We start from the raw sequence: 16,634 nt of genomic DNA, 5'->3' as shown, positions 1-16,634 counted from the left end.
TATTTAAGTAATGTTTTTTTTTTAATTTTTTGTACATGTTTTACATTTTACAATTTTGTATTTTCTTTTTTTTTAATTTTATTTTTTATTTTTTAAAATTTACGTCCAAATTAGTTAGCATATAGTGAAACAATGATTTCAGGAGTAGATTCCTTAATGCTCCTTACCCATTTAGCCCATCTCCCCTCCCACAACCCCTCCAGTAACCCTCAGTTTGTTCTCCATATTTATGAGTCTCTTCTGTTTTATCCCCCTCCCTGTTTTTGTATTATTTTTGTTTCCCTTCCCTTATGTTCATCTGTTTTGTCTCTTAAAGTCTTCATATGAGTGAAGCCATGTGATTTTTGTCTTTCTCTGACTGACTAATTTCACTTAGCATAATACCCTCCAGTTCCATCCACGTAGTTGCAAATGGCAAGATTTCATTCTTTTTGATTGTTGAGTAAGACTCCATTGTATATATATATATATATATATATACCACATTTTCTTTATCCATTCATCCGTCGATGGACATTTGGGCTCTTTCCATACGTTGGCTGTTGTTGATAGTGCTGCTATAAACATGGGGGTGCATGTGTCCCTTTGAAACAGCACACCTGTATCCCACAATTTTGTATTTTCTTATTTCAGTATTATGTTAGAAACTAGATCTCTAGGCTCCTACATCAGTGCTCTTTTACTATACCTCATTATCTCTGTTTTTACTTGGTTTAAATTTAGTCACTTGATACATAGCAACTACCAAGGTAAAAGGGAACAAAGACAATGAAAATGAAACACATCCATTAGTAAATACAAAATGATGATGGGAGTGGACTGGAAAATCCATAAAGTTCCTCTGCAGTGTCATAAAAAGGCTGGCTTTTGTTCAACCAGTGATAGCTGTCCTTTACTTTATACCCTTCCTTGAGGGACTAAATCTTACCAGAAATACACATAGCATAGCCAGGCTGTGGTAGCCATATGTCACAACTTGGTCTTCTTAACTGATTGAATCAACAGTCTAGAGACTCTTCTCCGGGAGCCACTTTTACCATATGCATAGCACAAAGCAGTTCTAATTGCCTTAGAATTTGTGATGAACATTGCCAGCTGAGTTTTGTAAGACTCAGTTTCCTACAATGTAAAAAAAAAAGTAGGTAGATCAGTTTTCAAAGAGCTGTCAAGAAGATACGGAATCAAGATCCTTTGAACTGGACACAGTAATAAATAGGGTGGCTGTGTGAGGGGCCCTTCCCAGTCAGACAATCCTACTGCGAGCACTGAAAATACTCACCAAACAAATCAGAAGGGAAATAAATGCTCAGGCTTCTTCCTAGGAATAGCCTGAGGGTTTTAGCTGTGCTGACCTCACACACACACACACACACACACACACACACACACACACTCACAACAGCTTATACAGTATTCCTGATTCATCAAAGTGCTTCTGACTCACTCTTCTCAAGTAAGTACAGGGATGCTATTCTTTTAATGTTGGAAAAACAGTTTTACACTCTATCCTTTGCATTCTATCAGAATAATTTAAAATCCATGACAGAGAATGCCTCTACAGTATTCCCAGTGGACTGTATAGCATATATATATATATATATATATATATGTATATATATATATATATATATATATATATATATAGTTGAATCAACTATATATATATATATATATATATATACATATATATATATATATAGTGAATCAACTATATATATATATATATATATAGTGAATCAAGCACACTTGTTTTAAGTGTTGGGCTAGTTTGCCATTAAACCCCAAGTACAGACATTGTTGACATGTGTGTGTTGGGGGGGGAGGGTGTCCTGTGGACACAATAGAAATGAACAGAGATTGTGATGATGCTCTGGGCTCCACACATGGTGATATCTATCCCTCTTCACTCTTTCTCTCATTGAATGTCCCTTTGTAGCCAGAGCACCTTTATAATAGGAGTTATTAAATAGCCTGAACTTGTGTTTTTGCATAATTTATGATAACTTCATGATTATATTTCTTAGATATTCATCATATGTGGAATTTAAGAAACAAAACAGATGAACATAGGGGAAGGGAAGCAAAAATAAGATAAAAGCAGAGAGGGAGGCAAACCATAAGAGACTCTTAAATACAGAGAACAAACTGAGGGTTGCTGGAGTGCAGGGGATTGGGGGGATGAGCTATATAGGTGATGGGCATTAAGGAGGACACTTGTTGGGATGAGCACTGGGTGTTTTATGTAAGTGATGAACCACTAAATTCTATTCCTGAAATCATTATTACACTATAGAATAACTAACTTGGATTTAAATTTTTAAAAATGAATAATTAATTTTTTTAAAATGTTGGTTTTAATGGATTTAGTGGTTTTAACTTCACTTAGTGTATTGTCAGTATTGGCAAACATTATCAAAGTGGTTCTATAAACCACAAATTTGAAACTAATCCCTAGACTTCTGGATGTTCTTATCCGAAGCCTATATTAAGACCTGCTTTTCTTTTTTATTTGAATGGTAAGGTTTCTTTGAGGCAGTACAATTGTGGGAGGGATTCAGCCTCCTTCAGGTCATGGTCAGTCCCCTTCTCCAACTGATTAAACTTGACTCTGCTATAACCCCTGAGCTGGTGTCTGGAGCTTTGGATTCTAGTCCTAATTTTGCTAACAGCCAATTTTATAACTCTGGACAAAACTCATGCTCTTGGCTGGGCTAAGATAATTTCGTTCCTCAAGTGAGAATGGACAAAGAATATCTTAAATACCCTTTCCTAGCTCAAATTTGTATATTTTTTCAAGATTAGTGCAAACTGTTCAAGGTAGTTTCAAATATAGGTCAGTACCACTCTCAGAGGACTTTTCTGCTTTAAACAGAAAGAGAAACAGCTTCTTTCGATTCAAGTCCATGTCGTTCGACTCTAGGATGTATTTTGATAGGGACAGGCAGTGAATCCATTTCTTAAATAGTTTAATCGGTAAGTTTATATTGAAATCATTGAACAATTGATTGCAGTTACCCATAAGAGTTCTAACACTTATCAGCTGTAATCCTTACTTTTGTTCTCTCAGCCTTCCGTATTTCCACCAACAGCAAGGGCATCTACCCAGTAACCCAAGGCAGCCCCCTGGGAGAAACCTCTGCTCTGCCTCTCTTCCTCTTCACACCAGGTCACCCCTCCAGCCCCTTTACCTCATCGTCTCTGTCATTCCCCCATCTCAGGTCTTCACCACCTCTCCTGTGGCCTATCTCTCTCCTGCCATCAATATGCATCTCTGTCATCATCAGAAAGATCTCTCACCCGATTTAATCCTGTGACTCCCCTCATTAAAAACCTTTGATGCTACTCTTGGTAGAACAAGGTTACGACGGATACCATGTTCTCAACCCTCTGGCTGTAACACGGCCTTTCCTTTCTGCCCTGTGGGCTGGGATTGCCGAACTCTTTTCCATTTTCTGGAAGGCCAAGCTTTCCTGCCCCTAGGTTTGACCTGCAGACACCCAACTCCACATGCTTTTTCTTTTCTGTCTGACCTGGTGACTACATCCTAATTTTTTTGAGATGCAAGTCAAGTGTCATGTTTTTCTTTGAATCATGTCTCAACACCACCTCTCCCTTCTCTCTGCTCTCCTAGCATTTCTGCCCACTCCCCTGCCCTAGCTCTTCTTACAGCATTGTAATTTGAGAGCCTGCACCAGACTGTGAACATCCCGGGGCAGGGCTGTGGCTCTGTTTCCTTTTTTTTTTTTTTTTTTAATTTTTTTTAATGTTTTTTATTTATTTTTGGGACAGAGAGAGACAGAGCATGAACGGGCGGGAGAGGGGCAGAGAGAGAGGGAGACACAGAATCGGAAACAGGCTCCAGGCTCCGAGCCATCAGCCCAGAGCCCGACGCGGGGCTCGAACTCACGGACCGCGAGATCGTGACCTGGCTGAAGTCGGACGCTTAACCGACTGCGCCACCCAGGCGCCCCGGCTCTGTTTCCTTTTTAATCACATACTCTCACATGGTATGAGGCATCCAAGCAGAAGTAGTTCAGTCAGATCAGAGGCATGGAAGGGTTTGAAGGCAGGGTGTGATAAAGCCGGTATTGTTTAAAAATATCTCATGCTGTGGGGAGAGGGCCATGGATTGAAAGGGACAGAGTAGATGCTGTGATGTTGGCTTGAAAGTGGTTCCATCAGTGTTGAGTCAGGGAAAGAATGAACACCGTAATCAAGCTGCATGTCATAAACCAGGCATTATTGACTCATTCTCTTTTCATCTCTTTCTCTTTTTATTTCCTGGAAGAAAACACCAGATGCAAATTACTGAGGTCCTTTTGGACCCCAATACAAAATGTGTTATGTCTCCCTCCTCACTCCTCCCCCAAACACATACATACATTCTAACTCTCCGTAACCCCATTCTCTTTCTCTTTCCCTCCCTCCATCCCTCCCTTTTCCTCTCTGCCCTCTTTTTCTTACATTCATTTGTACCTCACTGTTTTCTCAAAATGGGCATATGACTGGCATAAACCTGAGGTAATCAGAGCACGTGGCCCTGTGAACCTGTTTGTACCTACTTTTCAATGTGCATAAAGAGAAAGTTGGCCCCTTGTTGGGTGAAGTGGAGACAAGCAAGATAAAAAGAACATTTTCCTTTGACTTAAACATCTGCAGAATGATAAAATACCTTACCGTTTCCTTTTCTGATGATTTCTTTCACGAACATTAACAGTGAATTATGGTTTAGAACTCATTTAAATCAGTTTGGAATCATTAGGTATCACATTGGTTCTTCTTTAACATCCTATTTTTTTAAGTTTATTTATGTATTTTGAGAGGGAGAGAGAGAGTGCACACACATGTGGGGGAGGGGCAGAGACGGGGGAGAAAGAGAATCCCAAGCAGACTCCATGCTGTCAGTGCAGAGCCCAGTGCAGGGCTCAGTCGCATGAACCGGGAGATCATGACCTGAGTCGAAACTCAAGAGTCAGATGCTTAACTGACTAAGCCACCCAGGCACCCCTTTGTTTCTATTTTTGTGTATATCTGAAGCTCAACACCCATATTTACTACACTGAGAAAACATTTCACTCACGCTGTTGTATGATATGAATATCAATTTGTTATTCATTCACCTATTGGTAGGAAATAACAACTTCTTCCTCTACCAACTTAGGTTCAATGATTAGGGGCCTGCAAATTAACTGACAAAAGACAGTTTAACAAGAAGAAAGACAACACTTAATCATGTACAGGGAGCATGCAAAGTGGCTTCCGACTACCCAGAGTTAAGTTGGTTTATCCTACTAAGAAAAGTCCTTGATAGGACTTGAAGGAAAAGCACAATGTGGGAAACTAATGACAAAAAAAGTGGAAGGTACAGAAAGTTTTGGCAAGGTTTTGTTTCTGTAATCTCTCATCCAGGTACCAATGGCCCTAAACCAGAGAGAGGATATTGGCAGCTATATTTTCAGGATGCTCTGCTTAAGCCAGCAAAAGAAGTTTGGATAAGGTTTTTAATGAAGTTTTATTCGGATGTTTTCAGCTTAAAATAATCTTTTTTTTAAAGCCTAGGTATTTATTTTGAGAGAGAGAGCACAAGTGGGGAAGGGGCAAAGAGAGAGAGAAAGAGAGAGAATCCCAAGCAGGCGCCATACCACCAGTGCAGATCCCGACGCAGGGCGCAAGCTCACGAATTGCGAGATCATGGCCTGAGCTGAAGTCAGACGCTTAACCGACTGAACCACCCAGGCATTCCTGGAATCATCTTTATGCGACATTGATGGGTACAAATTCAGTTCACTCAACTAATAGTTACTGGACACCTGGTAGTGGTAGACACTATTCTAGATGCAAGGGATACAGCAGAGGGAACAATTGAGACAAATCCCTACCCTCACTAAACTTACGTTCTAGTGAAAGACCAAGAATGAACAACATAAATAAGTAAAATACATAGCATGTTTGATAATAATCCGTATTAAGGAGAAAAATTAAGCGGGGAAGGATTCAGGAAGTTACAGCATAACGGAGCAAGCAAGTTTAGACCAAGACGCCAGGGATGGCTTATTGAGAAGGTAATATGTGAGTAAAGGCCAGAGGGAGAAGAGGGCTATAAAACTAGATATTTGTACCTACAGCATTTGTAGCATTTTATTCGTGTCATTAATAGTTATTAATGTGTTTGACATTTAAAAAAAAAATTTTTTTTAACGTTTATTCATTTCTGAGAGACAGAGTGCGAGTGGGGGAGAGGCAGAGAGAGAGAGGGAGACACAGAATCTGAAGCAGGCTCCAGGCTCCGAGCTGGCAGCACAGAGCCCGATGCGGGGCTCGAACTCACGAATTGTGAGATCATGACCTGAGCCGAAGTCGGTTGCCCAACCACTAAGCCACCCAGGTGCCCCAAATGTGTTTGACATTTAAATGAGGTGACCACTCACCTCATGTAATTAAGCACCAGAAGGAAGTGCATGGCCTTTCAGAAGGTGGTGGCTTTACTGTGGGTCCCTTGACAGCGTGAAAAGTAAGTGAATCACCACTTCGTTGTTTGGCCTTGTCTTCCTCCGCTGATTCCCTTTTCAGTGCCAGGCTTAGATTGCTCTGGGCAGGCAACAATAGAGGGATGCTTCTAGAAGTATTCCCGTCACTGCTTTGAGATGCAATTGTTTCCCTTAGCAACAACCAAATTCCTATTGCCTATTGCCTAGAAATAGAATGCAAACTACATAAGCAGTGTAATCTTACCTTTTATCTTTCAAATCACTCTTTCCTCCACCCCTAACTTTTCCCATATTTCTAATTTAACACACCTTGTTTTCCCTTGGCCTGTAGCCCAGCCCTTCTAGTTTTTTTGGCTATCACATAGATAATTCTCTGTCCTTATAGGCCAGCCCAGTCTCCTCAAACCTGCCTTTTCAGTTTATATCTCAGCACGATAAGAATAGAAAGAAGAGATTTAAAAACCAAGCAAGCAGTTACTCACTGGAATGGTTTTCAGTCACTTTGGCCTTATTAAAGTCCTCTTTTTCTCTTACTATGACCACTTTGTTCAACAGGAAATCAACTGCCATACCTAATACATAGTCTTTTAAAAAAGAATAGTCTTTTGATGCTTTAAATCCAGAGGAAAACTAAAACTTGAGCGGCCTCACGCGGGCTTATATATTCTTCGTCACACACACTATATATATATCCCTGTGGCCCAACTCCCTTCAACCAAAAATAAACTGATACCAACTTTCAATGTTTTGTTTTGGCACCTGGTTTATAAAAACAAACAAGAAAACAAAAAAGGGTTCTCATGAAATTGTCTATAGCTTGATTACTCAATTAAATAATTACTGAACATCTCCTACAAACTAGATATGGGGATAGAGCAATTAAAGATAAATCCCAGCTCTTGCAAAGCTCAGAGTCCAGACTGAGATACAGATTGAGTAAGAGAAGGAAGAGTTACAAAAGCATGAATGAGGGCAGAAAGGCTTGGGAGCACATCCGACCAGAAAGTAACCCAGCTTTCGAGGGTCAGGTGGACAGTTCGGGAAAGCTTCCTAGGGCTTGGTTTTGAAAGATGAGGCACAATTACCCAGGTAGAAAACACAGCATGGGTAAAGGCACAAAGATCTCGGGAGCCTCACTGAATTTTTGGAGGAGATTGACAAGCGAGAAGGTGGGCCACGGAGGCAGCAGTAAGAACCTGAAGGGCATTTCTGCTGTGCTAAGGAGTTGGGCTTTGATTCTGAAAGTGACGAGAAACCGATAAAGCAAAGGCAGTGATACAAACATGGACAGCTCACTCTGGAACTTTGGACTTTGGGAAGTTCACTGTCAACTTAGTGGAGAATGGATCAAGAAACAAGGCAACAAGAGAGCAGGGGACAGGAAGGCCAGGTAAGAGTCTGTAGAATTAGTACAGAAGAAAGGAGGGCCTGATTCAAGGCAAGAGCAGGTATACCTAACAGCATTTGGCAATCAGTTTGATATGGGGAGTAAGGGAAAGAAAAGAATGAAGTCTAAGGTGGCCCCCAGATGTCTACCAGATACCTGAAGAAGAGAATGGATGTTCAGTGCATCTTGAGGATATACTGGACTACATTTATAGAAATGGTGTTTGGAAACAAGTAAGAACATCCGTACAACATTGGTAGTGGTAAGAATATTGAATCAGGAATTGTGAGTTGGGATTAAACCACAACTCGTTTTCACTAGGAAAGATATTTCTGAGCATTTGTAAATTGAACCTAATCATAGACCTTTCCTGCTATGACACAGGCTTATTATGACTCTCCAATGAGATAGGTTATTGACAGTTGTTTTTTTTTCTTTTAAATTACAAAGCATTATATGGGGCGCCTGGGTGACTCAGTGGGTTAAGCATCTGATTCCTGATTTTGGCTCAGGTCATGATCTCACAGTTTGTGAGTTCAAGCCCCACCAGGCCAGGCTCTGCACTGACAGTGTGGTGCCTGCTTAAGATTCTCTGTCTCCTTTTCTCTCTGCCCCTCCCACATATATTTTCTCTCTCTCTCTCTCTCTCTCTCTCTCTCTCTCTCTCTCTCTCTGTCTCAAAAATAAATAAATAAACTTTATTAAAAAAATTCTAGGGGCACCTGGTTGGCTCAGTCAGTTGAGCATCTGACTTCAGCTTGGGTCATGATCTCATGGTTAGTGGGTTCAAGCCCTGCATCGGGCTCTGTGCTGACAACTCGGAGCCTGGAGCCTGCTTCAGATTCTCCCTCTCTCAGATTCAGTGTCTCCTCTCTTTCTGCCCCTCTCCCACTCACTCTCTGTCTCTCTCTCTCTTAAAAATGAATAAACATTAAAAAAGTTTTTAAAAATTATAAAGCATTATAATAATGTGGTGGTAGTACTAAGTTCAGTGTATAGGTTTCTATGCCCTTTCTAGGGCACACTAGCAAAGATGAGCTACTTTGGTGATAGTCCCTGCCCTGCCTCCTGCTGGCCTGGGTCCTGGCTGGTAGATTTCCAGCATGTGTGGCACAGTATGATGGAAGTCTGGGCCACAGGAATTGGGTGCAGAGACTTAGGATCTACCTGGTGGAATTTTTTTTTTTTTTTTTTTACTATTTTTACTGCCTCTTTGCTGGAGCCCAGTTTCATCTTCCAGTTAGAGGAAATCGCTAAAAGATTCCTTCCCCCTATTCCCTCATCCTGAAAACATGCCTGATCTTCTGCTCTGGACTAGGACAGTCTTCAGTCTTACATTAGACATCTACAACAGGAGTATTCTTTTATGTACATGGGTGTGTATACATTGAGATTTTGTACAGTGATGCCAATGGGAAAGTAAGATGCCTCCCTTCCAGAGAAGAGCTCGTGACGGGGAGGTCAGTGCTCACCCAGTCATGGCGTGATATTAGGCATAGTTTTCCCCGAGAGAATTCAACTAATTGCCTTCTGTCAATGCTTGGAAACCTCTTGGAAATAAATAAACCGAAGCTAGTAATGACAAAACCGTATTTTCCTCATCCTCCTTGGCCGAAGTCCCTCAAGTCAAGTGTATGTACCCTAGAGAGTTTGCAGAGTGATCTGATTACCACCTTTGTAGGTAATTTGTCCTTTTTATCTCTGCTTTATGACCTCTGTTTACTTTTCATTTTGTAATTTCCCTATACCATATCTGCATGTGAATTTATTTTTATTTTTCCTAGTAAGGGCTTAATTTTTGGAAGTTATGTTTGATTCTGTCTTCGATCTGCCCAGCCTTTTTTAAGAATGTATTATCTCCTTTTCTCATGCTTTTTGATTTCCTATTTTATATCTTTATGTTAAATGTACTTATTTAAATTTTTTTAAACATTTATTTATTTTTGAGAGGGAGAGGGACAGAACGCGAACGGGGGCAGACAGAGAGAGAGACACACACACAGAATCCAAAGCAGGCTCCAGACTTTGAGCTGTCAGCACAGCACCCAAAGTGGGGCTCAAACTTACGAACCATGAGATCATGACCAGAGCTGAAGTCGGACGCTTAACCACTGAGCCACCCAGGCACCCCTGTACTTATTTTAAAGTTTTTGTTTCTTTTACTTTAGGAGGTTTGGGAAGATCGATAGTTGTCAAATCAGCTGACTCACTGGTGGTGAATTATTTCTTTATATATTTTAAAATTTTGGGATGTGAGCTTAATTTCAATGACATACTGTCAGCGAGAATCCTAAATAGCCCATATTAAGGGAATCTCCTTTAAAATATTTTTGCTTTGTTTCTATTAGCACTCCAGGGATGTCCCAAGCTCAAGACCAGTTATGGGTATCATGATAGGTGTAAATTTGAATTAAACCAGCATGAGGATCAGCCTGTGGTTGAAAGTATTCAGAGGAGACTTGTTTTTGTCTACCCAAAACTCAGTCTAAGACAGATGAGCTTTATTTTGGCTTCCCAGTGTAATGGGCTTTTTTCTAATCTACCTGTTCATCAAATTATAGTCCTTCGTGGGCCCTGATTTGGGGTATGCTAGCTCTTCCCCTGGTATAGACACAAGGTCCCATTTCCGATCCTCTCATGGGCATTAAGACCACAGAATCAGATAAGGGGTTGACAAACTATAGCCCAAAGGCCAAATCCATCCTGCCAGTACCCTTGGTAAATGAAGTTTTATTGGAACGCAAGCATGCCCCTCTGTTTAAATATCGACTGAGCGGTTTCATGCTACAATGGTAGAGTTGAGTAGTTGCCACAGAGGTCATATGGCCCATAAATCTTAAAAGTATTCAATCTCTGACCCTTCAGAGAAAGCATTCGCCAACCCCTGGCCAAGATTAATTAAACTGAAAGCCCAGCCCTCATCCCTCCCCCCTTGGGCTATAAGGACATCAGTTGTGATTACTCCTGAAGTAGTTCTTTTTCTCTTTATTTCTAGCTCCTGGCAGTCTTCTTTACTTTTCTCTAAGTACTGCTAGGCATTTAAAAGTATGTCTACTCTTTTTTTATGTAAGTGTTTTTAGCAGGAAGTTTGCCAGATGCCAAGCCCACCATATTGCCAACACCAGAACCCACTTTCTACTATCTTGGATATTATAGACTGCTGTATACATGAGATGTTATATATGAACCTAATGGTAACCACAAATCAAAAACCTGCAATAGGTACACAAACACGAAAGAGAAAGGAATCCAAGCATGTCACTAAAGAAAGCTAAAGAATCCAAGCATGTCCCATCAAACTACAGGGGAAGAGAACAAAAGAAAAAAAAGGAACAGAGAATGACAAAAACAACCATAAAACAAGTAATAAAATGGCAACAAGTACATACCTGAATAATTATTTTGAATGTAAACGGATTAAATGCTCCAATCAAGACAGTGACTGGATGGATAAAAAAAGCAAGGCCCATTTATATGTTACCTACCAGAAACTCACTTCAGACCTAAAGACACCTGGAGATTGAAAATGAGGGAATAGAAAAATATTTACTGGGGCGCCTGGGTGGCGCAGTCGGTTAAGCGTCCGACTTCAGCCAGGTCACGATCTCGCGGTCCGTGAGTTCGAGCCCCGCGTCAGGCTCTGGGCTGACGGCTCGGAGCCTGGAGCCTGTTTCCGATTCTGTGTCTCCCTCTCTCTCTGCCCCTCCCCCGTTCATGCTCTGTCTCTCTCTGTCCCAAAAATAAATAAAAAAAAAAGTTGGAAAAAAAAATTTTTTTTTAAAAAAAGAAAAATATTTACTATGCACATTGGAGCAAAAAGAAAGCTGGGGTAGCAGTACTTCTATCAGACTAAATAGACTAAAACAAAGACGGTAACAAGAGACAAATAAGGACACTACATAATGATAAAGGGAACAATCCAACAAGAGGATATAAAATTATAAATATTTATGCACCCAACATTGCAGCACCTAAATACATAAAGCAACTATTAACAGACATAAAGGAAGAAATCGACAGTAATACAATAATAGTGGGGGACTTTAACATCCCACTTACTTCAATGGATATATCGATCATCTAGACAGAAAATCAACAAGGAAACAGTGGCTTTGTATGAGACATTGGACCAAATGGACCTAACATATATTTAGGTATATGTATAGGTATAGGTATAGGTATAAATATGTATATATATTTAGAACATTCCATCCCCCAAAAGTAGAATACATATTTTTTTGAAGTGCACATAGAACATTCTCCAGAATAGATCACCTTAGGCCTCAAAACAAGTCTCAATAAATTCAAAAAGACTGGAATCATATCATGCATCTTTTCTGACCACAATGGTATGAAACTAGAAATCAAGGACAAGAAAAAAATCTGGAAAAGAATACAAACACATGGTTGCCAAATAACATGCCAATAAACAATGAATGGGTCAATAAACAAATCAAAGAGGAAATTAAAAAATATATGGAGACAAATGAAAATGAAAATACAACAGTCCAAAATCTTTGGGATGCGGCAAAATCTATTCCGAGAGGAAAGATTATATAGCAATACAGGCCTACCTCAAGAAGCAATATCTCAAATAAACAACCTCACCTTACACTTAAAGGAACTAGAAAAAAAAAACCCAAAGCCAGTAGAAGGAAGAAATAATAAAGATTAGAGAAGAAATAAATGAGATAGAGACTAAAAAATACAATAGAACAAATCAGTGAAACCAGGAGCTGGTTCTTTGGAAAGATCAACAAAATTCATAAGCCTTTAGCCAGACTCATCAAAAAAAATAAATAAAATATTTATTTTGAGGATGCAAGAATCCTCAACAAAATATTAGCAAGCCAAACCCAACAATACATTTAAAAAATCGTTCAATATGATACATCACATCAACTAGAGGAAGGATAAAAGCCATTTGACCATTTCAATGAATGCAGAAAAAACATCTGACAAAAGTACAGCATCCGTTCGTGATAAAAACACTCAACAAAGTAGGTTTAGAGGGAACATACTTCAACATAATAAGGCCATATATGAAAAACCCACAGCTAACATCATACTCGATGAAAACTGAAAGCTTTTCCGTTAAGGTCAGGAATAAGACAAGGATGTCTACTCTCACCACTTTCATTTAGCATAGTACTAAAGTCCTAGCCACAGCAATCAGACAACATAAAGAAATAAAAGGCATCCAAATTGGTAAGGAAGAAGTAAAACTTTCACTATTTGTATATGTCATGATATTATATATAGAAAACCCTAAAGACTACCAAAAAACAAAACGAAACAAACAAACAAAAACTACAACTGATAAATGAATTCAGTAAAGTTGCAAGATACAAAATTAATATACACAAATCTGCTGCATTTCTATACACTAATAATGAAGTACCAGAAGGAGAAATTAAGAAAACAATTGCATTTACAATTTCATCAAAAAGAATAAAATACCTAGGAATAAATATAACCAAGGAGTTGAAAAACCTGTACTCCATGAACTATAAAGCACTGATGAAAGAAATTAAAGATCACACAAACAAATGGAAAGATATGCTCTGCTCATGGATTGGCAGGACCAATATCATTAAGATGTCCATACTACCCAAAGCAATCTACAGATTTAATACAATTCCTATTAATACCAACATTTAAAAGAAATTTTTTTTCAGTTTTATTTATTTATTTTGAGACAGAAAGAGAGAGAGCACATGAGCCAGGGAGGTGCAGAGAGAGGAAGATAGAGAATCCCAAGCAGGCTCCACACTGCTGGTGCAGAGCCCTATGTGGGCCTCTAACTCACAAACCGTGAGATCGTGACCTGAGCTGAAATCAAGAGCTGGACACTTAACCAACTGAGCCACCCAGGCATCCCTATACCAACAACGTTTTTTACAGAATTAGAACAAATAATATTAAAATATATAAAGGCCCCAAATAACCAAAGCAATCTTAGAAAAGAACAAAACTGGATGTATCACAATCCCAGGTCTCAAGATATACTGTAAAACTATAATCAAAACAGTATGGTACTGGCACAAAAATAAACACATAGATTATTGGAACACAATAAAGAGCCCAGAATTAACCCCTGCTTATATGGTCAATCTGAGACTAAGGAGGCAAGAATATACAATGGGGAGAAGATAATGTGTTTAACAAGTGGTGCTGGGAAAACTGGACAGCAAAAGAATGAAACTGGACCCTTTTCTCACACCATACACAAAAAATAAACTCAAAATAGATTATAGACCTAAGTGTGAGATCTGAAACCATAAAACTCCTAGAAGAAAACATAGGCAGTAATTTTTTATCATCAGCCATAGCAACACTTCTCTCAATATGTCTTTTCTGGCAAAGGAAACAAAAGCAAAAGCAAACTGTTGAGACTACACCAAAATAAAAAGCTTTTGCACAGCAAAGGAAACCATCAGTAAAACAAAACAAAAAGGCAACATACTGTATATAGAAGAAATTTTTAAATAATATATCTGATAAGTAGTTAATATCCAAAATATATGAAGAACTTACACAACTCAACACCAAAAAACCACAAATAATCCAATTTAAAAAATGGACAGAGGACCTGAACAGGTATTTCTCCAAAGAATATATCCAGATGGTGAAAAAGATGCTCACCATCACTCATCATTAAGGAAATGCAAATCAAAACTACAATGAAATATCACTTCATACCTGTCAGAATGGCTAAAATCAAAAACACAAGAACTAACTAGTGTTGGTGAAGATGTGAAGACAAAGGAATCCTTGTGTACTCTTTGGTACGAATACAAACAGGTGGAATCACTGTGGAAAACAGCGGTTTCTCAAAAAAATTAAAAATGTAATTACTGTATTATCCAGTAATTGCACTACTGGATATTTACCCAAAGAAAATGAAAACACTAATTCAAAAAAAATACATGCACCCCTGTGTTTATTGCAGTATTACTTAAAATACCCAAATATGGCAGTAACTCACATGTCCATTGATAGATGATATCTATTATAATGGAATATTACTCAGCCATAAAAAAGAATGAAATCTTGCCATTTGCAACAACATGGGTGGATTTAGAGCACATAATGCTAAGTGAAGTCAGTCAGAGAAAAACTAGTACCTATCTGATTTGACTCATATGTGGAATTTGAGAAACAAAGCAAACAAAGAAAAAAAGAGATGACCAAAAACCCTAGAGAACAAACTGGTGGTTGCCAGAGGGGATGTGGATCAGGAAAGGGTTAAATAGATAAAGGAGAATAAGAGTACACTTACCCTGATGAGCACTGAGAAATGTATAGAGTTATTGAGTCATTGTATTGTGTACCTGAAACTAATATAACATTACATCTTAGTTATACTTGAATAAAAAAAAAAAAAGAAAAAGAAACCTACAAAAACAAAAAAAAATTGTTGACTTAAAAGGTTAGAAATCAATTTTTTTAATGGCCAACTTAAACCCTTTCTGAGAAAAAGAGCTTGTTCTATGTTCTCTCCTGTTCTGTGTAGTTTTCCACTGGGTTTCTAGAGTCGTGGCTTGACCTTTTGGTGGCCCTAAATTTGGTAATTCCAGTCTGAAACCAAAAACTTCCAGGTCTCAGGAGGTCTCTACCAGATACTCTCTAAACCTCTCTTATTTTGATCCAGTTTTCCATAGTTGACTGAGACGCTTGACAGCTTGGGGTTTAGGGCTGTAGATATTTCTTTTTACATCAAAGATGAAATTTTCCTCTTATCTTTAATTTTTAAAATGTTTTTTTGTCTTGGGGAATCCAATGATGAAAATTTTCTGCTTCCCCAAAATCTTTCTTTCAGGGGCTTTATTCTTTTGGCAGAGTATGTAATACTTGGATGTATTAAAAGCTGGGAAATGAAAGAAAAATTAATTAGATGGAATAGATATTGATAGACATTATTGCTAATCATACTCATTTCCAAGATCTATGAAAACTAGGATTGAGTGGGTAAAATAATCCAAGTGGGCTTTTGAAGAAGTACTTTTCTGGATCTAAATACATAGTCCTCACTGTGTTCATAGCCATTGTGAAAACATGAACACACTATCTGCTTTCTGTTGGGAGTGTCTATTTTTTGGTTCTTGAAGCTGCTGCTTAGAACTTCATCGTATCGTTTTGCTTGTTGAAGCCATCTGATAAAATAAGGAAAAATGCTCTTAGAAAAAGTATGATATTTAAGTGTAAAATGCAACTAACATGTCAACCTCCTGTCCCCATTTTTTCCCTTTGTAGTATGACTACGAATATGATGAGAACGGAGACAGAGTTGTTTTAGGAAAGGGCACTTACGGGATTGTCTACGCAGGCCGAGACCTGAGCAACCAAGTCAGAATTGCTATAAAGGAAATCCCAGAAAGAGATAGCAGGTACAGTACTTGTGGCTAATAAAAGCTGTTTTCACCGTGTTCTGGGTTGTTGATGTCATCTTAGACAATATTTTGGTGATATTCTAACTAATGAAACTCTGTCTGAAAACTCCACTGTTTTAATCAGCCCCCCTGTGAGGTTTAGCTGCTTTATCACTCAGTGATTCAAACACAACTCTCTGGTGGGGAAGATGGCCTCTCTTAGGTGACAAGGACAGAACTTTTAATGAGTAGAAAAGACGATGGCCTGTGTGAACTAGGCTCAGGTATGTCACAGAATGGTTGCTTTATTAGACAGATAGATGGGGAGTAAGCATGATCAGCCATGGTTTGAACCAGAAGTTCTAGTGTCCAGTCCAGCATCTACAG

General features: G+C 38.9%; 1 protein-coding gene across 3 annotated transcripts in view; it reads left to right on the top strand.

The window, feature by feature from the left end:
* The window catches only part of MAP3K5 (mitogen-activated protein kinase kinase kinase 5), a 207,460-nt gene that overhangs the window by 142,625 nt on the left and 48,201 nt on the right, over nucleotides 1-16,634 (top strand). For all 3 annotated transcript variants that reach the window (XM_058735399.1, XM_058735398.1, XM_058735401.1), the window contains exon 15: nucleotides 16,132-16,265. In XM_058735399.1, coding sequence (XP_058591382.1) covers nucleotides 16,132-16,265 — 134 coding nt within the window. The remainder of the gene's footprint in view (nucleotides 1-16,131; nucleotides 16,266-16,634) is intronic.

The sequence above is a fragment of the Neofelis nebulosa genome, chromosome 6 (genome assembly GCF_028018385.1).
Source record: "Neofelis nebulosa isolate mNeoNeb1 chromosome 6, mNeoNeb1.pri, whole genome shotgun sequence".
Taxonomy (NCBI): Eukaryota; Metazoa; Chordata; class Mammalia; order Carnivora; family Felidae; genus Neofelis; species Neofelis nebulosa.
The sequence above is the reverse complement of the archived record's forward strand: the minus strand, read 5'-3'. Positions and strand labels throughout refer to the sequence as shown.